Here is a 26,984-nt window from a genome sequence, read left to right as displayed (position 1 = left end):
CTAGCACTAGGTGAGCCTATCATATCATTAGTTCTGTGTTACTGATCTTTAAAAATTTCTGCTGAAATGGCATCTTGTCTTAATTTATATTTTCCCAGTTACCAGAGAGGTTGAATATCTTTTGCTTATATGTTCATTAAATTCATCTTATTTTTGTGATTTATCTCTTTATATTTTTTTCCCCAGTTTTTCTATTGGGATATCTATCCCTTTTTAAAATTGATTTGTAGGGATTCTTAGATATTCTGAATGTTAAACCTTTGCCTGTTAAATAGGTTGCCAGTGTATTCTCCTGGTTAGTTCCTTGCTTTGTTTTGTTTTTTTAAAAGATTTACTTATTTATTTATCCCCCCCTCCCTCCATTGTCTGCTCTTTGTGTCCTTTCACTGTGTGTTCCTCTGTTCTTCTGTATCTGCTTGTATTCTCATTGGTCGGCTTTGGGAACTGATCCTGGGACCTTCCGGAGTGGGAGAGAGGCCATCTCTCTCTTGCATTTCCTCAGGTCCCTAGATCCTTGTTGTTGTTTTTTTGTTTTTTGTTTTTTTTAAAGATTTATTTTTTATTTATTTCTCTCCCCTTTCCCGCCCCTCCCTCCCCAGTTGTCTGCTCTCTCTGTCCATTCACTGTGTGTTGTTCTGTGTCCGCAGCACCTGGAATCTGTGTCTCTTTTTTTGTTGTTGTTGTGTCATCTTAGTGCGTCAGCTCTCCGTGTGTGCGGTGCCATTCCTGGGCAGGCTGCACTTTTGTCGCGCTGGGCAGCTCTCCTTACGGGGTGTACTCCTTGCATGTGGGGCCCCCCTATGCGGGGGACACCCCTGCATGGCATGGCACTTCTTGCGCGCATCAGCATTGCGTGTGGGCCAGCTTATCACATGGATCGGGAGTCCCTGGGTTTGAATCTTGGACCTCCCATGTGGTAGGCGGACGCACTATCTGTTGGGCCAAATCTCCTTCCCTAGTTCCTTGTTTTTTAACTTTGTTTATGGTGACTGCATGAAATAGTTTTTTAGTCTATTGAATTTGTATTTTATTGATTTTATTAATGTTCCAGGGTTCCTGCCCTGCCAAAACCATACTGGAGTTTAAAAAAATTTTTTTGTGGTAATATATACATAACAAAGCATCTCCCATTTTAGCCACTTTCAAGTATATGATTCAGTGGTGTTAATCACATTCACATGCTGTGCTACCATCACCACCATCCATTATGAAACTTTTCTATCACCCCAAACAAAAGTCTATACCCATTAAGCATTAGCTCCCCATTCTCCACCCTGAATCTTGCGCCTGGTATTCTATAATCTTCTTTCTATACCTGTGAATTTGCATATTATACATATTTCATATAAGGAAAATCATACAATATTTGTTTTTTTCTTCCTGGCTTATTTCACTCAACATGATGTCTTCAGGAATCATCCATGTTGTTGCATGTATCAGAACTTCTTTTACAGCTGGATAATATTCCATTGTATGCATATACTACATTTTGTTAATCTCTTCATCGGTTGATGGATACTTGGGTTGTTTCCACCTTTTTGGGTGTTGTGAATAATGTTGCTGTGAGTACTGGTCTACGGTTACCTGGTTGAGTCACTGCTTTCAATTCTTTGGGGGTATATACCTAAAAGTGGGATTGCTGGATCATATGGTAATTCTGTACTTAACTTTCTGAGAATTTGAATAAAGAAATCTGGTACAATGCACGGTTGTAAAGTATTATACAAACAGTAGTACATTAGAACTTAGCTCATGTACATATTGGCATTTCAGTCTCTTAAAAATTTAATAAGCACGGCCCATATGGACAAATATATATGATTTCATTTATGTGAACTATCTAGAAATAGCAAATTTGCAGAGACAGAAAGTATTAGAGATTACTGAGGAAGGGGGAAAGGGAGAGTTGCTTGGTGGATATATAGAGTGTGTGTAAACTTTGGAAACTAAAAAATAAAAACAACTTAAAAATATACACATATATAAAAAATGAGAGTTGAAATAAAAACCTGCTGCAGGTCTTCCAGTTTTGGGCATGCTGTGCTATTGAGTAACACTTTCCTGTAAGCATTTCTATTCATTTCTCTGTCCTGTAACCCCCAACAAATTTTTTGGAAAAGATGGGTACAACTCAGAGGAAATAGGTGCCTCAAAGTCTAGAGAAATTGTTTTAGTAAAGTTTTTTTCCCAAATGGAATCTTCAGTTTAACCAACAGTTCCCAGTTTGTTTCATGGTCACTCAGTTACCTGCTCATCCATGTGTAACTTGGCAGAAGGCAGGCATCGGCCTTTGGTGCCAGGAAATAGCTGCCTCAGCCCTGCTAGAAGTTGAGCTGTTTTTTCTCCATGGACGCTTCCATCAAGTTTTAAATTTTGATTGTCAGATTTATCCAATTTTTGCTTTCTGGTTTTTGCGTTTTGTGTCTGTTTATAGACATTCTTCTAGTAGTTTTTTTTTTTTAAGGAGCGTACCATATATTGAACCCAGGACCTCACATGTGGGAAGCAGGCGCTGAACCACTGAGCTCCACCTGCTCCCCTTTCTAGTACTTTTAGTCTATTTATTTTTTCTCGTTTGTTTTTCTTTAATCCTGGAATCCCCCCTCCCCAAAGGATAGTAATTGTCCGAATGCCATTTATTGATGAAATAATACTTTACCCACTCATTTATATTGTCATCTCTCTTAACGTATCAAATTTCCATATTTGGGATTCTTTGTTCTGTTCCATAGTTCTGTTTATTCTGAGCACAAATCTATTTGTGCTGCTAGGTTTGGAGGTGACTTTTTATTCACCCTCAAACTTAGCAGCTTAAATAATAGACCTTTGTTACCTCACAGAGTTTCAGGGTGGCTTTGCTGGGTGGTTCTGGTTCGGTCATGGTCTCGTGAGTCTGCAGTCATGTGAAGGCCTGACTGGGGCTGAAATTTGGCTTCCAAGTGGGCTCACTCACCCGACTGTTGGCAGGAGCTCTCAGTTCCTTGCACAGGGGCCTCTGTAGTTGCTTAGGTGTCCTCACAACACGGCAGCTGGCTTCCCCTGAGTGAGCAGTTGAAGAAAGAGTGGGGAGGAGGAAGCCCCAGGGCCTTTTTGGACCTAGTCTCCCGAACCACACACTCACTTCAGTCTACTGTATTGTTGACAGCACAGCACTGAGTCTAGCCCACAAGCAAGGGAAAGGGAGCTGGGCTCCTCCTCTCCATGGAGGACTGCCAGAGAATGTGTGGACATGCTTTAAAAGCATCCCCCAGGTTTCTCTCTGCTCAGTTACCACTTGTCCAGTTTCTATCAGCCTGTATATTTTGTTGCCATCTCTCACCTTTGTAACCTACTTTCCCATTTCATTTATCATTGTTTCTTTTTAAAAAAATTTTTTAAGGTTTATTTTATTTTATTTATTCCTCTGCCCACTGTTGCCTGCGCTTGCTGTCTGCTTCTGTGTCCATTCACCATGCATTCTTCTGTGTCTGCTTGTCTTCTCTTCTCATCTTTTCTTTAGGAGGCACCGGGAACTGTTCCTGGTACCTCCAACATGGGAGAGAGGCACCCAATCACTTGAGCCACCTCAGCTCCCTGGTTTCTTGTGTCTCTTGTTGTGTTTCCTCTGTGTCTCTTTTTTTTTTAAGATTAATTTTATTTATTTCTCTCCCTTGCCTGTTCCCTCCTCATTGTCTGCCTTCTGTGTCCATTTGCTGTGTGTTCTTCTGTGTCTGCTTATATTCTCATTAGGCAGCTCTGGGAACCAATCCTGGGACCTTCTGGAGTGAGAGAGAGGCGATTACTCTCTTGAGCCACCTCAACTTCCTGTTCTGCTACATTTTCTTATTTTCTCTCCTGTCTCTCTCTTTTTTTTTTTAAAGAGTTATTTATTTATTTAATATCCCCCCCCTCCCCCGGTTGTCTGTTCTCGATGTCTATTTGCTGCGTTTTGTTTCTTTGTCCACTTCTGTTGTCGTCAGCGGCACGGGAAGTGTGGGTGGCGCCATTCCTGGGCAGGCTGCACTTTCTTTTTGCGCTGGGCGGCTCTCCTTACGGGGTGCACTCCTTGCACATGGGGCTCCCCTACGTGGGGGACACCCCTGCGTGTGCCCCTTGCACATGGGGCTCCCCTACATGGGGGACACCCCTGCGTGGCATGGCACTCCTTGCGCTCATCAGCACTGCGCATGGGCTAGCTTCACATGGGTCAAGGAGGCCCGGGGTTTGAACCGCGGACCTCCCATGTGGTAGACGGACGCCCTAACTACTGGGCCAAGTCCGTTTCCCTCCTCTGTGTCTCTTTTTACGTCATCTTGCGGCTCCAGCTCAGCATCAGCCGGCACTTATGCATGGGGTGGCTTTCCCACGCTGGGCAGCATTCCCACACAGCGGGGAACTCCTGCAGGGCGACATTCCCACGAGGGCTGGCGCTCTGGGTGTGCTAGCTTGCTGTGTGGGCCAGCTTGCCCTCACCAGGAGGCCCTGGGCATTGAACCCTAGACCTCCTGTAATGGTAGACAGGAGCCCAATTGGTTGAGCCACATCTGTTTCCCTGTGTCTCTTTTTTGTTGTGTCATCTTGTGTCAGTTTGCGGCATAGGCCAGCTCTCTGTGGTGCAGGCCAGTTCTCCACAGCGCAGCCAGCTTCACCTTCACCAGGATGCCCCAGAAACTGAATCTGGGACCCCCTCATATTGCAGATGGGAGCCCAGTATCTTGAGCCACATCTGCTTCCCTCATTGTGTCTTTTTTTTTTAAAATTAATTAATTAATTAATTTAATTTCCCCCCCTCCCCTGGTTGTCTGTTCTTGGTGTCTATTTGCTGCGTCTTGTTTCTTTGTCCGCTTCTGTTGTCGTCAGCGGCACGGGAAGTGTGGGCGGCGCTTCCTGGGCAGGCTGCTCTTTCTTTTCACGCTGGGCGGCTCTCCTCACGGGGTGCACTCCTTGCACGTGGGGCTCCCCCACGCGGGGGACACCCTGGCGTGGCACAGCACTCCTTGCGCGCATCAGCACTGCGCATGGGCCAGCTCCACACGGGGTCAAGGAGGCCCGGGGTTTGAACCGCGGACCTCCCATATGGTAGATGGACGCCCTAACCACTGGGCCAAAGTCCGTTTCCCCCTCATTGTGTCTTTATGACTTTTTTTTCCCCCTTGTTCTTCTGTCATCCATTTAGTGAGGTTTCTAGAGCTGGTGCATCCAGAGGTAGGTTCATTCCGACATGCTTACCCAAAGTCTCTCTAGTTTTCATTCCTTTTCTTTTTTCCCCAGCTTTCTTCTGTGTTATGTCTTACTCATGTCTCTGTGTACCTTGCTGCTCATACTTTTTTTTTTTTTAATTACTAGGGCTGCGGATTGAACCTGGGACCTCGTAAGTGGAAAGTCAGTGTTCAACCACTGAGCTGTATCGGCTCCCCTGAGTTGGTTTTTTTGTTTGCTTGTTGTTTTTTTTTGTTTTTAGGAGGCACTGGGAACTGAACCTGGGACCTCCCATGTGGGAAGCAGGCATTCAACTGCTTGAGCCACATCTGTTCCCACTTTTTTTTTTTAGAGAAGTTGTGAGCTTACAAAACAATCACACATAATGTGAAGAATTCCCATACATCACCCCTCCACCAAAACCTTACATTGTTGTGGAACACTTACAGATTATAAAAGAATATCATCAGACTATTATCACTAACTGTGGTCCATAGCATACATCTAGTATATTTTTCCCATATACCCCATTTTATTAATGTCATGTATTAGTATTGTACATTTGTTCTAATTCATGAGAGAACACTCCTTTATTTGTGTAGTTAACCACAGTCCATCTTCTATTAATACTCCATGCTTCACTGTGTTTACAGTCCCTTGCCTTTGTATATTCTATCCAGAGTGTACACTGAGTGGCTCACGCTTTCATCAGAGTTCTACCATCATTGCCCCAGTACTTTTTAACATTTTCCTTAGTTCAAAAGAAAAAATCCCCTACCTCCTTATTATTGATGGTTGGTGTTCATATAGTACCTTCTTTGACATTGATGCAGGAATATTAGAATTTAGCTGTTAACTATAGTCCATAAATTCCATTAATTGTATTTTTTCCATACATCACCATGTTCTTACCACCTTGTAATAGTGACATGCATTTGTTCTAGTTCATAGAAGAGCATTCTTGTACCATCAACCACAATACTCATCTACCTCCAGGTTCACTATGTCATTCAGTCCCTAGATTATCCTCTAAGTTTCTTTTTTTTTTTTTTTTTAGATTTATTTTATTTATTTCTCCCTGCCCCCCCAGTTGTCTGTTCTCTGTGTCCATTTGCTGCGTGTTCTTTGTCCGCTTCTGTTGTCAGCGGCACGGGAATCTGTGTCTCTTCTTGTTGCATCATCTTGCTGTTCAGCTCTCTGTGTGTGCGGCGCCATTCCTGGGCAGGCTGAACTTTCTTTCGTGCTGGGTGGCTCTCCTTACAGAGCGCACTCCTTGCGCGTGGGGCTCCCCTACGCCGGGAGGACCCCTGCGTGGCACGGCAATCCTTGTGCGCATCAGCACTGCGCGTGGGCCAGCTCCACACGGGTCAAGGAGGCCTGGGATTTGAACCATGGACCTCCCATATGGTAGGCAGATGCCCTATCCATTGGGCCAAGTCCGCTTCCCTAGGTTTCTTTGAATTGACATTTGCATCCCTAGACTATCCCTTTTAGCCACAATCCCATTTATAAACCAGCCATGTTAGTTATACGCACTACAATGTGGTACCATCAACTCTATCCATTTCCACATTTTTATAGTCAAGCTTGATGCTCATACTTTTTTAACTTTGCAGTTCGCTGGGCTCATTGTTATTGGTTTGTTTGCAGTGTGTCTGCTAGCCTGCCTTATTGCTTCCCCTCCTTCCTTCCTTTGTCGTTTTTTTCCCCCTGGCAGAATTTTACCATGCACATGCTAAGAACAGAATCAGAGGACATGTAATGAAAAGTCTTCCTCCTGCCAAGCCCATTTCCTCTCTTACAGAGGCAGCCACTTTCCAGTTTTTTTGTCCATCCTGAGACAGTCTGTTCATACAGCAGCATAGAGAGCTACTGGTTATTTTTATTAAGGTATAATCTACCTACCACAAAATTCACTTTTCAGCATTCAGTCCTATGAGTTCTGACAAACACAGTTAAGGAACCGCCACCATGGTCAGGATATAGAACAGTGCCGTCACCCATAACCATTGCCCGTGTCTCTTTAGAGTATCCTCCCCCAGCTGCACCCCAGCAACAACTGATCTTTGTTCCATCCCTATCGTTTTACCTTTTCCAGAATGTCATACACTGAATGTAGCCTTTTGAGGCTGGTTTCTGTCACTTAGCATAAAACTTCTGAGGTTCTTCCATGTTGTTGCATACTTCTATAGTTAATCCTTTTCGTTGCTATGTTGGACTCCGGGGTGTAGATGTGCCATAGATTGCTTAGCCATTCACCAATGAGGGACATTTTGGTGTTTCCAGTTTTCATTGATTATTGATATTTGCTTCTGCCTTGTAATCTGCCTTTTCCAATTAAATATAAGCCTTTTTATCAGTTTGTAAATCCTTCTTTACCAAAGTAGTTTTTCGACATTTTTTTAGTGGTGGAATATTTTCTTCATATGAAATTTTTTGGGGAAGCCCAATAAATCACAGATAAAAATTGAGCTGCTGTGGGCAAGCTATAGGAGGTAGAGTAGGCTGTGTGTTTTAAGATCTGAGCTCAGCCTCATCCCTTCAGGTGCCCAGGGTCCTCTTGGGACTAGAGCCCAGCTTGTAAAAAAAGGATCTGGGTTTTCACTGTCTTTTCTGTGATATTTTTTTAAAGCCCTTGATTATTAGTCATTTAGTTAGTTTCTGGTTTTATGGAAACTTGGAGATTAACACTATTGTAGATAAATGTTTCTTCAGCTAACTTTCTAAAAGGAGTGTTTTGGGTCAAATGAAACATAATTTTTAGAAATTTTTGTTTTTCCTTTTTAAAAGAAAAAAAATCTCAAAATTTTTTATTATAAAAGTGAGGCATATTTTGATCCCTGCCTTGATCAAGATAGAAGAATGAAAAGCTTCAGGGTTCTACAACCCCCCTTCCCCCCAGAAGCTTTGAACAACCAGGAAGAACTAGCAGAAACATCTTTCTCGAATATCCAGAAAAGAGTTGAAGGATTACAGTAACAGTGTGAGTGCCAAATGAAGAAAAAGGCACCCTGGCTGGCCTCACCCCATCCCCTTACCAACTTGGCATGGAGCTGACCTGCATGTGCAGTGTGAGTCCCTGGTCCCAGTTCCAGAGGGAGCAGAGTAACTCTTGTGCATGTTCTGGAAGCAGGCATGTCTGGCCTACTCTTGTTGGTGGCAGCCTGAGGGACTGAACCAGGACCCTTGTTGCAGGGTCACTGTCTCAGAACCTGCCCTCTGTGTAGAAGGCAGCTCACAGCTCTCCTACAGAGTACTGCAGGAGAGTAGGCAAGTTGTATTGCCTGGGGCAAGGGATTGCTGCCTGTAGAACATAAAATACAGTGCCTGGGACCATGAAAAAATTGTTTCCTAAGAAAGAAGGGATGTTTGTATCTGTATAAATGGGGGATTTCCCAGGACCACACACACATGCCCAAGAAAAGACACATGTACAGAAAGCATCATGGAGGCCCCTATGCTTTGGCCTGGAGCAATTTTCTAAACCCATTTTATGGATAAGCTCTGAAGAGGAGAGTACTCAGCATGAGTCCATCTGCAAAGTCTAAAAAAGTTGTTCCCTCCCTCCCTCTCTCCATTCCTTTTGTTCCAGCAGCCAAGGAAGGCGCTGTCAAAACACTAGCCGGATACAAGTTTAAGGAACAGATGCCGCAGAATCAAAATTTCAGTAATAATACATTAAAATATAAAAATGTTCAGGTTTCAACAAAAGATTACAAAACACACAGATAGGAAATGACAGCTCAGGCAAAGGAGAAGATTAAAGCATTAGAAATCATCAAGGACGAAGACCCGACCTGGAACATACATAAAAATGGTTCTAAATATGCTTAAGAGCTAAAGGAAAACCTGAACATAGAACTAAAGGAACTCAGGAAAATGATAGATGGGAACAAAGAGAATATTAATAGAGAGATGGAAATTATGCAAAGGAACCAAAAATAGCTGAAGACCACAGTGACAAAAATTCCCTAGAGGAGTTCAAGAGTAGATTGGGGTTGGCAGAAGAAGATCATTGAATTTGAAGGTAAGACAATGGAAATCATACAGTCTGAGAAGCAGAAAGAAGAAAAATAAATGAAGAAAAGTGAACAGAGCCTGAAGAACCTGTGAAACACTGATAAGAATACCAATATATGCATTTGGGAGTCTGAGAAGGAGAAGAAATGGAAAGGGGCATAGAGAATACTCAGAGAAGTAATGGCTGAAAACTTCCCAAATATAATGAAAGGCATGAACACACACATCCAGGATACTCAATGAATTCCAAACAGGATAAACCCAAATAAACCCACACTGTGGCATATTATAATCAAACTGTCAAATGCCAGAGATAAAGAATTCTGAAATCCACAAGAGGAAGTAGGATGTCATGTCCTCAAGATTGATTTCTCATCAAACCATGGGGACAAGCAGGCAGTGGGATGATATATTTAAAGTGCTGAAAGCAAAAAATGGTCAACCAAAAACTCTGTATCTGGCAAAACTGTCTTTTTAAAAATGAGAGAGATTTAGATGTTCCCAGGCAAACCAAAGTTGAGGGAGTTTGTTTCCAGTAGACTGACAGTAGACTGACAATGTAAGAGATGCTAGTGAGAGTTCTACAGGTGGAATGAAAAGAACAGAGGAAAATAGATCAAAACCTTATGAAGAAATCTCTCCAGTAAGGGTAATGACATGGTAAATATAAATGCTTTTGTGCTTTTGGTTTGTAACTCTAGTTTTTACTTCCTCCAATATCTAATAGGCAAATGCATAAAATGTAATGATACAGCAATGGCTTTGGACTCATAGTGCATAAACATGAAATTTATGACAAAAACTACATCAAGGTGGGGGAACAGGTGTATAGAGCATAGTTTTTTTTTTTTAACACTTTTTTTAAATTAAAGTTAATAGATCACAAAGAATGTTACTTTAAAAAACGTAAGAGATTCCCATATAACCCACTCCCCACCCCGTATAGTTTTTGTTTACTATTGAAACTAAGTTGGTCTCTGTGGTGGTTTTGTGGTGGTTTCTGGTATGTACTCCAGAAAATCTTTTTCCTAGAGTTAACCCATTCCTATGGTGTAAACCTATTATAAGTAGGACCTTTCAGTTAGGTTACTTCAGTTAAGGTGTGGCCCAAGGTGGGTCTTTATCCTTTTACTAGAGTCCTTTATGAATGAATGAATACAGAGAGAGAGCCATGGAAGCAAGAAGCTGAAAACACAAAACCTGGTAGAGAAGGGGGAGACCACAGATGCTGCCATATGTCTTGTCATGTGACAGAGAATTCCAGGACTATTGGCAACTGGTCTTTAGGAAGAAAGCATTGCCTGATGATGCCTTGATTTGGACATTTTTCTCAGCCTTGAATCTGTAAGCTTGTAAGCTAATAAATTCCCAGTGTTGAAAAGCCAATCCAGGGGAGCAGGTGTAGCTCAGGGTTGAGTGCCTGCTTCCCACGTGTGAGATCCCAGATTCAATCCCCAGTGCCTCCTAAAAAGAAAAACAAAAAAACCGATCCATTTTATGATATCTGTGTTTGGCAGACTAGCAAATTAAAACAATATCAAAGCAAATGAGATAGTTATCAATGTAAGATGTTAAATTTAAGCCCCTCAGTAACTAGAAAGAAAATATCAGAGGATATGGAAGCTTAAAGAGACAGAAAAAGGACAGGTTGTTAAGGAGAATGGGAAGTTAATGTATAAGGGTAGGGTTTTTGTTTGGGAGATGGGAAAGTTTTAGTATTGGCATGTGGTGAGGGTACCTCACTATTGTGAATGTGGTCTGACCCACTGAATGGTACTCTTGGGAGGGGTTGGAAAGTTTATGTTGCACATATGTTCCCACAATTAAAAAAAAGAAAGAACAACCAAAGAGACAATGACAATTAAATGCAACATGTGATCCTGAGTGGGATCTAACAAGGGAGGAAAAAATGCTCAGAAGGACATTATTGGGACATAAGAAAAAATTGGAATATAGACCATAAGCTTTATACAATATTAAATTTCTTGAACTTGATAACTGCACTTAAATTGGATAAATAAGTGAATATCCTTGTACTTAGGAAATGTACATGACAGTATTAAGTTTTCAAGGAGCATTATGTATACAATCTACACTCAGGTGTACAGAAGATGGATTGATATATAGTCATATAGATTAGCAGATAGATGGCTTGATGGATGGATAGATAAATAGAATGATATGGCACGTGTGACGAAAGTTTAAAATTGGTAGATCTGGATATCTACCAATGGGTATGTTGGAGTTCTGTCTATGGGATTTGTAATTGTCCTATAAATTTGAAAGTATTTCAAAATAAGAAGTAAAAAACAAAACAAAACAAAAAACCTCAATAATATGTATTTCCTTCAGCCAGGAAAAGGAATGGAGTGCTGATAGATGCTACAAAATGGATGAACCTTTGAAACATGATGCTAAGTGAAAGAAGCCAGACACAAAAGAGTACATATTGTGTGGTTCTGTTGATATGAAATGTCCAGAATAAGCAGATGGGCAGAGACAGAAAGTAGATAAGTGGTTGCCAGGAGCTGGGGAGAGATTAATAGGGGAGTCTGTTGATGGGTATGTAGCAGTTTGATATGATTATGAATTCCACAAATAGATATTGGATTATGTTTGTCATTTGGTCTGTACCTGGGCATGATTAAGTTACGATTAGGGCTTTGATTGGGCCATGTCATTAGGGCCTTGAGTCCCCAACCTTTGGTGGGACGGCAAAGGACAGAGTTGAAGGGTTTCTGATGTTGGAGTTTGATGTTGAAGACTTAAGCTGGAGCCCCGGGAAATAAGCTCACAGAGGAAAGAGAAGCCAGCCCCAGGAAGAAAGAAACCTTGAACCCAGAGAGAAGCAAGACCCTGGAAGGGAGGAACCCAGGAAGCCTAAAGCCTCACAGCTGTCGGCAGGCATCTTGCTCCATCAAGTGAAAATAGCCTTTGGCGAGGAAAGTAAGTTATGCTTTATGGCCTGGTATCTGTAGGCTCCTACCCAAATAAATACCCTTTATAAAAACCACCCAGTTTCTGGTATTTTGCATCAGCGCCCCTTTGGCTACTAATACAGGGTATGAGGTTTCTTTTTGGAGTGATGAAAAAATTCTGGAATTAGTGATGATGGCTGCACAACCCTCTGAATAAATACTAAAACCATTAAATTGTATATACTCTTTTTTTTTTTTTTAAGATTTATTTATTTATTTATTTTTCTCTTTCCCCTTCCCCCACCCTGCCCTGCTCCAGTTGTCTGCTCTCTGTGTCCATTCGCTGTGTGTTCTTCTGTGTCCACTTCTATTCTTATCAGCGGCACTGGGAATCTGTGTCTCTGTTTTTGTTGTGTCATCTTGTTGCGTCAGCTCTCTGCCAGTGCGGCGCCACTCCTGGGCAGGCTGCACTTTTTTTGCGTGGGGCGGCTCTCCTTATGGAGCGCATGCCTTGCGCATGGGGCTCCCCTACACAGGGGTCACCCCTGCATGGCATGGCTCTCTTTGCACACATCAGCACTGCACGTGGGCCAGCTCACCACACAGGTCAAGGAGGCCCTGGGTTTGAACCATGGACCTCCAATGTGGATGCTCTAGCCGTTGAGTCAAGTCTGCTTCCCTGTATGTACTTTCTTTTTTTTTTTTTTTTTTAAAGATTTATTTATTTATTTCTCTCCCCTTCCCCTCCCCACCCCAGTTGTCTGTTCTCTGTGTCTATTTGCTGCATCTTCTTTGTCCGCTTCTGTTGTCAGCGGCACAGGAATCTGTATTTCTTTTTGTTGTGTCATCTTGTGTCAGCTGTCTGTGTTTGCGGCGCCATTCCTGGGCAGGCTGCACTTTCTTTCGCTCTGGGTGGCTCTCCTTACGGGGCACACTCCTTGCGTGTGGGGCTCCCCTATGCAGGAGACACCCCTGCGTGGCAGGGCACTCCTTGCGGGCATCAGCCACTGTGCATGGGCCAGCTCCACACGGGTCAAGGAGGCCCGGCGTTTGAACCACGGACCTCCCATGTGGTAGACAGACACCCTAACCACTGGGCCAAGTCTGCCGCCCTGTAGTACTTTGAAAGGGTGAATTTTATAACATGAATTTTTTTTTAAAGATTTATTTATTTATTTCTCTCCCTTTCCCCCCACCCCGGTTGTCTGTTCTCTGTGTCTATTTGCTGCATCTTCTTTGTCCACTTCTATAACATGAATTATATGTCAGTAATAATGATGCATATTTATTGTAAAAAAAAAATTTGAAGCAATACAGCAGTGTTTTAAATAAAAGTCTTGTGCCCTCCCTCCCCCTTCCTTAATACTTTCTCATGCTATGTGCTAGGTCCTGGGCTAGGTGCTGGGACTGTGGGGGAACAACACAAACAGATGGTCCTTGCTTTGGGAGCACTTTGGTGGGGAGAGACATATTAACCAGAATGTCATGTATGTGATTATACACACTGATAAATGACAGGACATACAGGGACTGGAGGGTGAAGAGTGGGGCTGGAGGAGCATGTCTTCACAGAACAAATGAAAAAATAGATAAAATTGGGATATATATTTAGGAGAGGAATTGCCAGGTCATATGGTAATTCTGTGTTTAACTTTCTGAGGAACTACCACACTGTTCTCAGTGGCTGCACCATTTTATATTTCCACCAACAATGTATAAGGGTTGCTATTGCTCTGTAACCTCACCAGCACTTGTTATTTTATCTTTTATTATTAATAGCCATCCCAGTGGCTGGGAAGTGAAATCTCATTGTAGTTTTTTTTGTTGTTGTTTTTGAGGTACTGGGTGCCGGAGATTGAACCTGGGACCTTGTATGTGGGAAGCTGGCTCTCAACCACTGAGCCACATTGGCTTCCCTGAGTTGGTCATTTAGTTTGTTTTGCTTGTTTTTGTTTTTTCAGGAGGTACTGGAAACTGAACCCAGGACCTCCCATGTGGGAAGTGGGCACTCAACTGCTTAAGCCACATCTGCTCCCCACCTGTTGTAGTTTTAATTTGCATTTCTCGAATGACTAGTGAGTTGAGTATCTTTTCACATATTTGTTGGTCATCTTCTTTGGAGAAATGTCTATTCAAGTACTGGGCCCTTTTTTTTTTTTTAACATTTAAACATTAAAATTTGTCTCATTGAGAACATTCCCTAACAAACTATAACAAATATGTAATAACTAATACAAAATGTTAATAATAGGGTAGATTGGGGAAAAATGCACCAAATCGGCCCCTTTTTAAAATTGGGTTCTTTGTCCCTTTTTTTGTTCAGTTGTAGGAGTTCTCTATATATTCTGGTTGCTAAGTCCTTATCATATATGTGGCTCCCGATTATTTTCTCTCATTCCATACATTGTCTTTTTCACTTTCTTGATAATGTCCTTAGATGACAAAAGTTTTTAATTTCGATGAAGTCCATTTTATCTGTTTTTTGTTCCTTGTGCTTTTGGTGCAAAATCTAAAAATCCATTGCTTACAACAAGGTTCCAAATATATTTTCCTATATTTTCTTATCAATAATTTTTTAAATGTTTATTTTTTTCTTCCCTTCCTCCTCCCCCACCCTGCTGTTTTTGCTGTCTGTGCCCATTCACTGAGTGATCTTCTGTATATATTTCTCTTTCTGTCTTCTCATCTTTCTCCTCTAAGAGTCACTGGGATTCAATCTTGGGGACCTCTGTCAATTTCACCACCTCAGTTCCTGGTCTCTGCTGCACTTCACCTTGACTCTCCCCTTCATCATCTTGCTGTGCGACTCACTTGCACAGGCACTGGCTCACTCCACAGGCACTCAGCTTGCTGTGTGGGCACTTGGCTTGCTGCACGGGCAGTGGCTCACCACATGGGCACTCACGCAGGCACTTGTCTCACCATGCAGGCACTCGGCTTGCCATGTGGGCACTCGCACGGCACTGGCTCACCATGTAGATACTCAGTGTGCGCACCCAGTTCACTGCATGGGCACCCAGTTCACTGCATGGGCACTTGGTTTGCCACGTGGGCACTCTCATGGGCACTTGGCTCACCGCATGGGCACTCGGCTCGCTGCGTGGGCACTTGGGCTTGCCGTGCAGGCATGCTTTCTCCTCTTCTTTTTCACCTGGAGGCCCCAGGGATTAAACCCGGTTCCTCCCAAATGGTAGGCGAAGGCCTTATCCTTTGAGCCACATCTGCATCCCTCCCTGTATTTTCTTGTAAGAGTTTTGTGGTATTAGCTCTTGTGTTTAGATCACTGAATCATTTTGAATAATTTTTATATATGGTGAGAAGTAGGAATCCACATTCATTTTTTTGCCTGTGGATTTTCATTGTCCCTGTACCATTTGTTGAAGAGACTACTCTTTCTCCATTGAATGGACTTGGCACCCTTCTCAAAAATCAACTGGCCATAGATGTGTGGATTTATCTCTGGACTCTCAATTCTATTCCATTGATATGTTTGTCCTATATGCTGGTTCCACATGGTTTTAATTCCTGTACTTTGTAGTAAATTTTGAAATCAGGATGTGTGAGTCCTTCAACTTTGTTCTTCTTCAAGATTGTTTGGTCTATTCAGGACTCCTTGCAATTCCATATGAATTTGAGGATCAGCTTTTCCATTTCTGCAAAAAAGGCTGTTGGTATTTTGAATTTGTATTGACATCTGAACAATATTAAGTCTTCCAATCCATGTCCATTGAGAACATTCTTTCCCCTTTATTTAGGTCTTCTTTAATTTCTTTCAGCAATGTTTTGTCATTTTCAGTGTACAAGTCTTTCACTTTTTTGGTTAAAGTTATTCCTAGGTATTCTATTTTTGTAGCTGTTATTGTAAATGGAGTCGTTTTCTTGATTTCCTTTTCAGATTGTTCATTACTGGTGTATAGAAACCCATCTGACTTATGCATATTTACCTTGTATCCTGCAACTTTGCTGAATTTTTATTAGTTTTAGTAGGTTTCTTATGGATTCTTTGGGATTTTCTACATGTAGGATTATTTCATCTGCAAATAGGGATAATTTGACTTCTTCCTTTCCAATTTAAATGCTTTTTATTTCTTCCTCTTGCCTGATTTCTCTGACTGGAACTTCTTGAACAATGTTGAATAACAGTGGTGACAGTGGGCATCCTTGTTTTGTGCATGTATGTTTATAATTGTTATATCTTCTTGCTGGATTGAGTCTTTTATCAGTGTATATCATTCTTTTGTCTTCTGCTACTTCAGCTCTCTTTTGATTACAGTCCACATGCATTATCTTTTTCTATGCTTTTACTTTCAGTGTCTGTATCTAAAATGAGTTTTTTGTTGGCAGCGTATAGATGGATCTCACTTGTTCATCCAGTCTGCCAATCTCTGCCTTTTAATAGGGGGGTTTAATCCATTGACATTTAAGGTAATAACTGAGAAGGAAGGATTTACTTCTGTTCGGCCATTTGTTTTCTGTATGTCTTGTATATTTTTTGTTCATTTACTTCATTACTACTTTTTTTGGTGTGCAATTGCTTTTTTATATAGAGAATTGTATCATTCTCTGTGTATTTTAGTTATTTTTTTAGTGGTTACCCTTGTAATTACTGTTAGCATCATAAAGTAATAACAGCCTAGTTTGACCAGTACTAGCCTAGTTTCAATAGTATATAAACTATTCCCATGTATCTCTGGTCCTCCACTTTTTTTTTTTTAAACCACATGTTCATCCATTCTTTTTTTTTTTTTTTTTAAATTTATTTATTTATTATTTAATTTCCCCCCCTCCCCTGGTTGTCTGTTCTTGGTGTCTATTTGCTGTGTCTTGTTTCTTTGTCCGCTTCTGTTGTTGTCAGTGGCACGGGAAGTGTGGGCGGCACCATTCCTGGGCAGGCTGCACTTTCTTTTCACGCTGGGCGGCTCTCCTCACGGGTGCACTCCTTGCGCGTGGGGCTCCCCCACGCGGGGGACACCCTTGCGTGGCACGGCACTCCTTGCGCGCATCAGCGCTGCACATGGCCAGCTCCACACGGGTCAAGGAGGCCCAGGGTTTGAACCGCGGACCTCCCATGTGGTAGACGGACGCCCTAACCACTGGGCCAAAGTCCGTTTCCCTCTTTTTTTTTTTTTAAGATTTATTTTATTTATTTCTCTCCCCTCCCCCCCACAGTTGTCTGTTCTCTGTGTCCATTTGCTGCATGTTCTTGTCTGCTTCTGTTGTTGTCAGCGACACGGGAATCTGTGTCTCTTTGTTGTCACATCATCTTGCTGCGTCAGCTCTCTGTGTGTGTGGCACCATTCCTGGGCAGGCTGAACTTTCTTTCGCACTGAGTGGCTCTCCTTACAGGGCACATTCCTAGCACATGGGGCTCCCCTACCCAGGGAGCACCCCTGTGTGGCATGGCATTCCTGGCGTGCATCAGCACTGCGCATGGGCCATCTCCACACGGGTCAAGGAGGCCTGGGGTTTGAACCATGGACCTCCAATGTGGGAGACGGACACCCTATCCACTGGGCCAAGTCCGCTTCCCTGGTTCTCCACTTTATACTGTTGTTGTCTCAGAGAACATCTTTATACATTGTATGCCTATTAACATAGATTTTAAATATATTTTTTACACATTTGCCTGTTAAGTCATAAAGGGGAAAAAACAGTTATAAACCAAAAGTACAATAATATAGGATTTTATGTCTACCTACCTAGTTACCTTTAATGTTATTTTTCCTTATGGTTTCAAGTTTCCATTGTCCTTTTTTTTTAATTTAGATTTTGACAGTTTCTGTATAATGTGTCTTGGTGTAGCTTTCCTAGAGTCTATACTGCCTGAAGTTCATTGAGCTTCTTTGATGTGACTATTCATGTCTTTCATCAGATTTGGGGGGTTTCAAACATTATTTCTTGAAATATTTTTCCTGTTCCCCTCTCGCTCATCTTTCTGGGACTCCAGTGATGTGTTTATTGATATGCTTGATGGTGTCACCCTCAGGCTCTGCTCATATTTTTTTTCCTTTTTTTCATTCCGCTTCTCACACAGTAATTTCAATTATCTTGTGTTTAGGTTTGCTGATCCTTTTCTCTCCCTATTCATATCTGCTGTTAAACCATCTAGTGAGTTTTTCAATTACTGTACTTTGCAGCTCCAAAATTTGTTTTGGTTTGTTTTTAATAATTCCTGTCTATTTTGTTCAGACATTTTCCTAGTTTCCTTTGTTCTTTGTAAATGGATTCCTGTAGCTCATAGAATGTATTTAAGACAGCTGATTTAAAGTCTTTGACTAATAGTTCCAATATATGAATTTCCTCAGGGATGGTTTCTGGCAAATTATTTTTTTTCCTGTTAATGGGCCATATCTTCCAGGTTTCTTTGTGTGTCTTGTGCTTTTTTCCCCCTTGAGAACTGGGTGTTCTGAATTTGTTGTTACAATTCTGGAAAGCTAGTTTACTTCTCTGGGCTTCCAGGGCTTTTTTTTTTTTAATTGTTGAAAGCTGGAGCTGTCAATTTGATAGTTTTATTTTGCTACCAAATGGGGAATGGAAAGAGAAATGAGGGGGAAAAATAGGTACTGCTTCTTTAAGACTCCTCTGTCACTTTTCCCTGAGGGGGGGATTGGAATAACAGCGACTCTCAGAGAGCTCTGAAGTGATCCTCAGTGCTCTGAAGTGGTTAATCAAAAGCAGTGATCAGTGATCAGACCACACTCCCCCAGATTTTGAAGGAGTAGATCCTTATAGCTCACTGTGGCATCAGCAAACTGTACCAGGAGCTCAGACTACAGTACCCACTGCTACCTGCCACATGGTTGGAGGATGAGGGCTAGTAGCTGCTGCACTGAGGGTGAAATTCATTGATACTTACCACAATTTACCAGCCTCTGCATCCAGCTTTTCCTTGGATGTTGCATAGTGTTCCACTAGACTCCAGAATTCCAAAATAGTGATTCATACAGTTCCTGCCAGTTCATTAGTTGTTTTGCTAGGGGGACTGATTCCTGGAGTTTCATACTCTGCCGTCTTTACACAATCCTCTCCTGCATGCACCCTTTAAAGAGTTTTTTTTTGGCCATGTTTGTAAGCTGTCCTCCAGGAAGATGGTGCCAGTTGGCAGCACTGCTGGCAGCTCCGAGAGCACTGCATTCCCCCTCTTTGTCACCAAACTGGGATTATACTTAAAATAAAAATCTTAAGAACTTGATGAGTGAAAAGGTTATCTTAGCATTTTAGCTAGAAGGTCTTGAAGTATTAATGATGTTGAACATAAAAGGAGCTTATTTTCCTTTCAGAAGCCACTGAATGTAACAGTGATCCGAAGAGGGGAGAAACAGCAGCTTAGGCTTGTTCCATCACGCTGGGCAGGAAAAGGACTGCTGGGGTAAAGTATCTGTTTCCTTTCATTCACCCTTCAGTGTCAGTTGAGTGTTAGCTCTAAAGCTGGTGGGGTGAAGGGGGATGTCGGGGAGTAATGGGAACCCCCAGAATTCCAGTCGAAACTCCTGGAATAAATACTAATGGAATGAACTAGGCTGGTGCAGAGGTGGAGGGAGTGAGTCCCTCGGCTCTTTCAGTAACTGGGCATTTGCTTTGAAAGAGTTGAAGAATGTAGGTGAAAAGCTCAGGAGGGCTCACTTTCTACTGTTCTGAATACACCCATCAGACTTAAGCTGTTCCTTTTTTTTTGTCCTGTTTTTTTTCCAGCTGTAACATTATTCCTTTGCAAAGATGATTGTCCTTGGGGAACCGTGACAGGAAGCATCTTCCCATGCCCTGGACTTGGGTCTAGTGGGGATTTCCTCATTCTACTCTCTCCCTGAAGCTGAAACATCTGGAAGAGGCTGGAAGCCTGAACTTCTAGCTGGTGGAAGTGCCGTGGCCTGTCCATGTAATCTGTCTGGATTAAGGCATTGTTAAAAATTTGATTTGTATTTAGTGTCTTTTACAGATTAGGCCATGACCCTAAATGGGAATCATCTTGATTGTGGGAAAGTGGGTGGGAGTTAATCCTACAGGTGTTTATATGACTTTATTCTTTTATGGAATTTTTTTTTTTCTTTTAAGTTCTCAAATAAGTACAGTTTTACAGTGTGTTGATATGACTATCACCCCAACTGAACTTATTCTGAACCTCTCAGTCCAGAACTTGGATGGGTTCAGAATGTCTACAGAGAAAGTTGGGAAAAATAAACTGGCAATAGTGCTGATGTCAGTGTGATTTCCAGACATTTATGCTACACTGTCTGCTTTCATAGCATTGAGGCATTGCTGCTCTGCTGCGGGAATTCTGTGCATCCTCAGCAGCCTGGCTTCCGAGACTTCCAGAAATCATTTTCTTATGGAGAACCAGAAAACCTGGAGGCTCCCCAGGGAGTGGTGATAGGGACTTGGTATGGGCTTATTTTCCTGTAATCCACCAGAGGGCAGCAAACTCCCTTAACTTCTGGGGATGGGGGGTGGGAAATCTCCAAATTAGCTTTTAATCTGACTTTTTTTATAATTGCACCTCCTGAGCATAACCTCAGATCACCACTATTTTGTGAAATGCCAAGTTGTAGTCGACATTGCTGATGGGAACAAACAGTGTTTGTACTTCTGACCTCTTGAAAATGCTTGATTCCTTCTTTTTTCTTTCTCTTTTTAACATGGTAAAACAGGTTTCAGCGAATCCTAGTTATTCCTAGTTGTTGTCTTTCTTTCTTCCTCTCTTCATGTGTCACAGTATTTATTTCCACAGTTCTTTCAGATCTCTTTCTGCTTTGGAAGAGGTCTGGCACATTCTGCTGAGGAATCCTGTGTTCCTTGGGATTGGATTTGCCTCTGCTAGGTACACATAGCAGCTTGTCCTGATGGGAGTCAGTACTGGGGTGTGCTTCCAGCTGCGGGTTCTCATTCTCATCTTGGAAGTCCTCCTGCTTCCCCAAACTGCATTCCTGCCAGACCACTTGTATTGTCCTCTTATAGCCACACACGTGCCGTATGTACCAGGGTTTGCTGTTTAAATTGTGTTCTAGTTCCATGTTTTCCCATTTCTTTCCATAACCACAGACTACAATAAACAGCTTGCATCATCCCGTTTATCTGTGTTTCTTGGGCCGACTGCACCTTTTCAGCACTGGGGCAGGGGGTCTGATGAAGAGAGTCGTTCACATGCTCCTGAAGTGAGGGCCGCCGAGAGTCTCCTGCCTCAGGCTGATGGCTGCTTTCCTGAAGCCCTCCCTTTACAAATCAGGGTGGTCACACATTGCCCTCTTCTGTGAGATTCCAGCGGAGTCATTTTGACCTGGAATGATCCTAATAGATATAACCAGAATGTTTTTGCAGAAATTCTTTGGGAAAGGAACAGCAAGATTATGTTACCTGTGTAATATTAAATCCCAGCTGGCTAAAATTATTTCCCCAACAGTAGTGCCCCTGTGACGCTGCGGGGAGGACAGAAATATGTTGTGTCCGTGAGACCTGGATGTTTTAGTTTGCTTTTGGCGTCTTTACTTGTCAAATCTTTAGAAAGTCAGAACTGCCAGTACTGGCTGCTGCAAGGTCTCGGGGGATGGCACTTTGGGAAAGAATGAGGGGAAGAAAGGGGGGGAGGAATTTAAGACGGTAAAAACCGGGCGGCGCCTCTCCCTTGGACCGGCAGAGGGCGTCCGGGCCCCGCTCGCGGGCGCTTTCTGGACTAGTGAGCCGCCGTCCGGACATTTGGGCATCTTGCTTTACGGCCTGCCGCCCGCACGCTGCTGCGGTTACCATGGGGACGGCGCTATGTTGACAACCGTAACTAGGGAGTCCGTGGCGACCGCTACAGACCCGAGAGGTGGCCAGGGGATCCGTGCGGCGGCCTTTGAGGACAGGTGTGGATACGCTCTGTAAGTCAGGGCGGAGGCCACGGGGCCCAGGCGGGGGTCCCCGGCATGGCGGGGCCTGTGTCTCCTGGGAAGGAGGTGGTGGTCACCTCTCCCGGCCCGGGCGGGGTTTGGGATGCTACCAGGGAAACCACAGACTCACCCACCTGCCACCCCTCTCCTCAACGCCTCGCGGCCCGACTGGGCATCAAACCCGTCCCGGTCAGGATTCACTGGCGAAGTTCTCATTAGTCAAAAGAGGCCCTGTGGTAAGAGCCTAGACCTGAAATCATAGCAGTGATTTTTCAGGTGGAGGAACTGAGTATCAAAGAGATCTGCTTCTTACTGAACCACTTCAACGTTCAGAGCTGTAAATTCTTAAGTTTGTTGTAAGGAATAAATAAAAGAGGCTGTGTTACAGGACTTACAACTTTAAATTTCTCCACAAATCAAGGTTACTTTTGCATTAGTATTTAATAACATTCACTACCATTTCTTGAGCACTCTGTCCTGGAGCTTTGTTGAACATTTGAACAGGTTAATCTTCACAACAGCCCCATAATCAGGAATTATCATTTTTATTTTGACCAAAGCCAATTTAGATTCTGAGGGGAAATTGACTTGCCCAAGGTCATGGAGCAAGTGAGCAATGGAACTGGGATTCAGTGCTGGGACAGGCTGACTGCCACACTGCTGCTTCTCTTATTCCTACTGTTCCAGTTGTTGCTGATGCCTGGGTTATGTGTTTTGCTGTTTGTGGGACTATGAATATATTTAAAATTAGTTCGGGGGCTCTAAGGTTATTCCCAGAAAGAAGAGAGGCCCTGGAACCAATGTTTTTTTTAAGAATTGGAACAGGCTTTCTTGAAGGTATGACATTCATTTTTATTCCCATGGAAAGGAACCTGAACTGGTAATGTACATTTCATCAGTTAGGTTAGTGAGCCAGGAAATAAAAATGGGAAACAGAGGAACTTGCTTATTATTATGCTGAAAATTTCTCTAAAGGAAACTCTACAGAGAAGAATGTCAGATGCAGAAGAAAACCCACCAGAAGAAACACAAAAGGGCAGAGGAACAGAAATGAAAGGAGGAGGAGGAGGAGAAGAAGATCCAAATGACTTAATGGCAGACAATATGCAACAGGAATCAGAAGAAGAAGACACATTAGCAGGGAAACAGTCTCAAGAGGAGGAGGCTGCAGGAGAAGAAACAGAGGAACAGGCTCAGGAAGCATACGAGGAGGAGGAGGTTGCAGGAGAAGAAACTGAAGAACAGGCTCAAGAAGCATACAAGGAGGAAGAGGCTGCAGGAGAAGAAACAGAGGAACAGGTTGAAGAAGCATATGAAGAAGAAGAAACGGAAGAACAAGCTCAAGAAGCATACAAGGAGGAGGAGGTTGCAGGAGAAGAAACAGAGGAACAGGCTCAGGAAGCATACGAGGAGGAGGAGGCTGCAGGAGAAGAAACAGAGGAACAGACTCAAGAAGCATACAAGGAGGAGGAGGTTGCAGGAGAAGAAACAGAGGAACAGGTTGAAGAAGCATATGAAGAAGAAGAAACGGAAGAACAAGCTCAAGAAGCATACGAGGAGGAGGAGGCTGCAGGAGAAGAAACAGAGGAACAGGCTCAAGCAGCAGCAGAGGAGGTGGAGGCTGAAGAAGAAATAATGGAGGAACAGGCTCGAGCAGCAGCAGAAGAGGAGGAGGCTGCAAGAGCACAGGAAGACATGAGACTGGAGAGACTTATGTTTACTGATTCCTTGTTAGCTGTATCAGCAGCTTTCCCAGTAAGTACTAATTGTAATTGTAATTCATTCATTCATCCATCCATTTATTCAGAATCATTAATTGAATGCTTAACATATGCCGGGCTGTGAAGATATAAAAATCAAAGGATACACAGTCCATTGTCAGGGAGCTCCAGGGTGCACGGGGAGGCAGACATACTAACTAAACATAACACGATGTGTTAAGTGCGGTGATTGAGACATGCACAGGAGATCAGGAGGATGATCTAGGAAGGCTTGTTGGAGTAGGTATGTTCCAGAGCTGACTTTGAAAGGGCTGGTAGGGGTCAGCAGAAGTATGCTTGTCTTAGAACAGAGTCAGAGTGGTAATAGTAACCTAGGCTTCCTGCAGCCTAGCCTGTCCCTGCACAAAAACTCAGCCCTGGTCCAAGGATAATTCCCTGTGACTAGTTAGCCTTTTGGAGACCTCCAGTGTTGCTTAGAAGGGTGGTATAACTGTTGTGTGACTGCTAATAGGCTGGGAATAAACCAGGCACACCCATATATAAAAATATATATATTTTTAAAGAACAAACCTTCCCAGACCCCTTTTAAAAACACTTCCTAATTCCAAGGTGAAACTAACCGGCTAAAGTCTGATTAATTAGGAATAGAAAAGAAAATCAGATAGGGGAGGGTAGTGGCTTGTTTTGTTTTCAGAATCACAATCTCCTTATATTTCTTTTTGATTCAAAGCATTCATTACAACCAAAGCGTTCCAGGTTTTCAGGAGACCTGAGCTCACAATTTGAATCACTTGACTTGGATCAAAGCCGTTCTGACAAATCATGGAGTAGTTACCCTGAAAAGCTGCCCTCAGGTGAGATTGAGGAGACAACCAGCCAGAAGCCTGAAGATGAGCGGGAACAAGAGCAGAGAGTGCAGGAACCAAGAAAGGGAGAATGGAGGAAAAAAAGGAGAGTATCATACTTCAAACATGAGAAAAAAGCATTCCAGTCCAAAGCAAAGGTCCGGAAAGAGTCACTGGTGTCCACCACCAAAGAAGATGGTTTGTTCAAAAAGGATGACAGTGCCAGTGTGTACCCCTTGGTAAGCATCTCATGCTGCCCTCCCCGCCCCCGGTGTTTTGGGAATATTGTGAAATAAGGGGATTTGATGCATGTGAGAAAAAAAAGATACTTCTTCAACTTTTAAAGTTCAGTTAAGAGTTCTGGCTGGCTGGACATGTGCGACAAAACATGAATATGAACAAGAACATTGCGTCTGGGTTCCATGGTTTTGCTCAGCAGGCAGGAAATTCCGGGCATAGTTTGTCCTTTGCATAGGGTGTGCCATTTTGAGTGGGAGATTTCAAGTTCTTCCTCCTCCCCTCTCCTCCCTTTCTCTTTCTTCCTCTCTTCCCTTTTTCTCTCCCTCTCCCCTCTTCCCCTCCCCCCTTCTTCTCTTTCCCGCCCTCCTCCTTTCTTTCCTTCCTACTTTCTCCCCTTCCCTTTTTCTTCCCCTCCCCTTCTTCTCTTCCTCTCCCCTCCCTCCCCTTCCCTCTCTCTCTCTCTTTTTCTCGTACTGTGGTACTCTCATCCCATCTGTGCCTCCCCTTTCCCCTCGTTCCTCACCTCTTCTGCCTTAAGTGAGTTGATACCTTTACAAGCTCCTAAAAGCATCCCAAGCCACTGATGGACCAGAAAGTGAAAAGGCTGGCAAGAGTGGGAACTCCTGCCGAAAAGCACCAGTTACTAGAGGAATCTGCCTTTGCTGCTGCTGCAAATATTCCAGGGAGGCACCATCTGTGAGGAATAAAAATAGCATTTACCAAGAGAAAGGAAGTTTTTTTTTTTTCCTTCTTCCATCTGCTACTTTCTGAAAATTGTTTCCCAGAGTTCATCTCCTTTTTTTTTTCTTTTTCTTTTTTCTCCTCTGATTCCTGCCTTTGGAAGATTTAGATGCAATGGAGTGTATATAAACTACTTAACATAGTTAATACATAGTAAGCACTCAATAAATGTTGGCAGCTATGTGATAATGATGATGGTGATGATGATGATGATAATGATGGAGGAAAGATGCCTAGTGGGAAGTTCAGACAACTAAAAGATTTGGCTTAATTTGAGCATTGGAGTTAAAGGTTCTTTCCAGTTGCTCAGTCTGAAAGAAAACACAGTTGAATTTTAGAACTCACAATGATTTTTGTTGAGGCAGCTAACTAGAATCAGGAAATATCATTAAAGAGAACAACCATCTTTGCATCAGGACCCAGCTACCTGGACTTGACACAAGCCGCTCCCCAGGTCTGGGTTTCCTGTTGGCCTTGGGCTCCTGGCAGTATCAACTTTTCTAGACTGACTCCCTTTGCAAATGTGTTTAACTCTTGCATGCATCTTCTTTCCTTTTCCTTCCTTGCCTTTCCCTTCCCCTTCCCTTCCCTACCCTGCCCTGCCCTGCCCTTTTATTGCTCTTTTTAAAAAAAATATGTCCAATACTTTATTTAACTCATGAAATAATGAAGGAACCAATAAGATGCTTTAACTGATTCAAAGGAAAATTCAAAATGCCACATATTTATAGGCACTCTGGAATGCCGATATAAATTTACAGATAGATTAAAAAAAAACGAAACTATCAATGTTTCAGTGTATCAGTCTTTCAATGTATCAGTGATCAATCCATTACCTTCACTGGCCACAATTCATTTGCATTTCTGAGTGGGACTCATTTTGCTTTTGCTTTTTATTAAACGAACACATGCTTTTCGTAAGACATTCAGACAACACATAAACCTGTTTGAAGGCAAAGGTAAACACACACACACACTCCCACCCCAACCTCACTTCCCTGAGGTAAGTTCTGCTACAGTTTGGTCTGCGTATCTCTCCAGACCTTTTCCTATGCATATACAAGCATGTCTTCTGCCCATGCACACATGTACTTTTTGTTTTTTTTAACCAGTGAGATACTCTCCATTTCTGAAAAATGTTTTTCCTACTTAATGCATCTTAGAAGGTTTTTTATACCAGTGCATGTAGAGCTACCTTTTTTTTAACTTTTTGTTGCATTTTTGTTGCTTCCCACTTTTTAAAATTTTAAATTATTTTTTATTTCAAAATTTTAATTTGTAAAGTTGTGAATTAAAGCAATCATGAATACCATACAGAATTCCCATATATCACCCCACCACCAACACCTTACATTGTTGTGACACATTTGTTACAAATGATAAAAGAACATCATCACAGTGTTACAGCTGTCTATAGTCCATAGCTTATATTTGGTGTATTTTTTCCACAGACCATTC

The 26,984-nt window shown here is 42.7% G+C and overlaps 2 protein-coding genes across 11 annotated transcripts in view; both read left to right on the top strand.

Moving 5' to 3' along the window:
• The window catches only part of PSMD9 (proteasome 26S subunit, non-ATPase 9), a 33,245-nt gene extending 12,070 nt beyond the window's left edge, over positions 1-21,175 (top strand). The window contains exons 5-6 of the mRNA XM_004451315.4: positions 19,397-19,485; positions 19,809-21,175. Coding sequence (XP_004451372.1) covers positions 19,397-19,485; positions 19,809-19,836 — 117 coding nt within the window. The 3' untranslated portion in view covers positions 19,837-21,175. The remainder of the gene's footprint in view (positions 1-19,396; positions 19,486-19,808) is intronic.
• Positions 21,176-21,289: 114 nt separating this feature from the next.
• CFAP251 (cilia and flagella associated protein 251) overlaps positions 21,290-26,984 on the top strand; it is a 91,653-nt gene continuing 85,958 nt past the window's right edge. For 5 of the 10 annotated variants that reach the window (XR_009181795.2, XR_009181794.2, XR_009181793.2 and 2 more), the window contains exons 1-2: positions 21,989-23,734; positions 24,431-24,784. Coding sequence is in view for 6 of the 10 variants with exons in the window: in XM_058281337.2 (XP_058137320.1) it covers positions 22,934-23,734; positions 24,431-24,784 (1,155 nt within the window). In the remaining 4 variants the exon portion in view is untranslated. The other 5 variants (XM_058281336.2, XM_058281334.2, XM_058281335.2 and 2 more) reach the window with 3 other exon arrangements.

Source organism: Dasypus novemcinctus, chromosome 19 (genome assembly GCF_030445035.2).
Source record: "Dasypus novemcinctus isolate mDasNov1 chromosome 19, mDasNov1.1.hap2, whole genome shotgun sequence".
Taxonomy (NCBI): Eukaryota; Metazoa; Chordata; class Mammalia; order Cingulata; family Dasypodidae; genus Dasypus; species Dasypus novemcinctus.
Note: the sequence above shows the minus strand (reverse complement) of the source record. Positions and strands in the feature narration are given on the sequence as shown.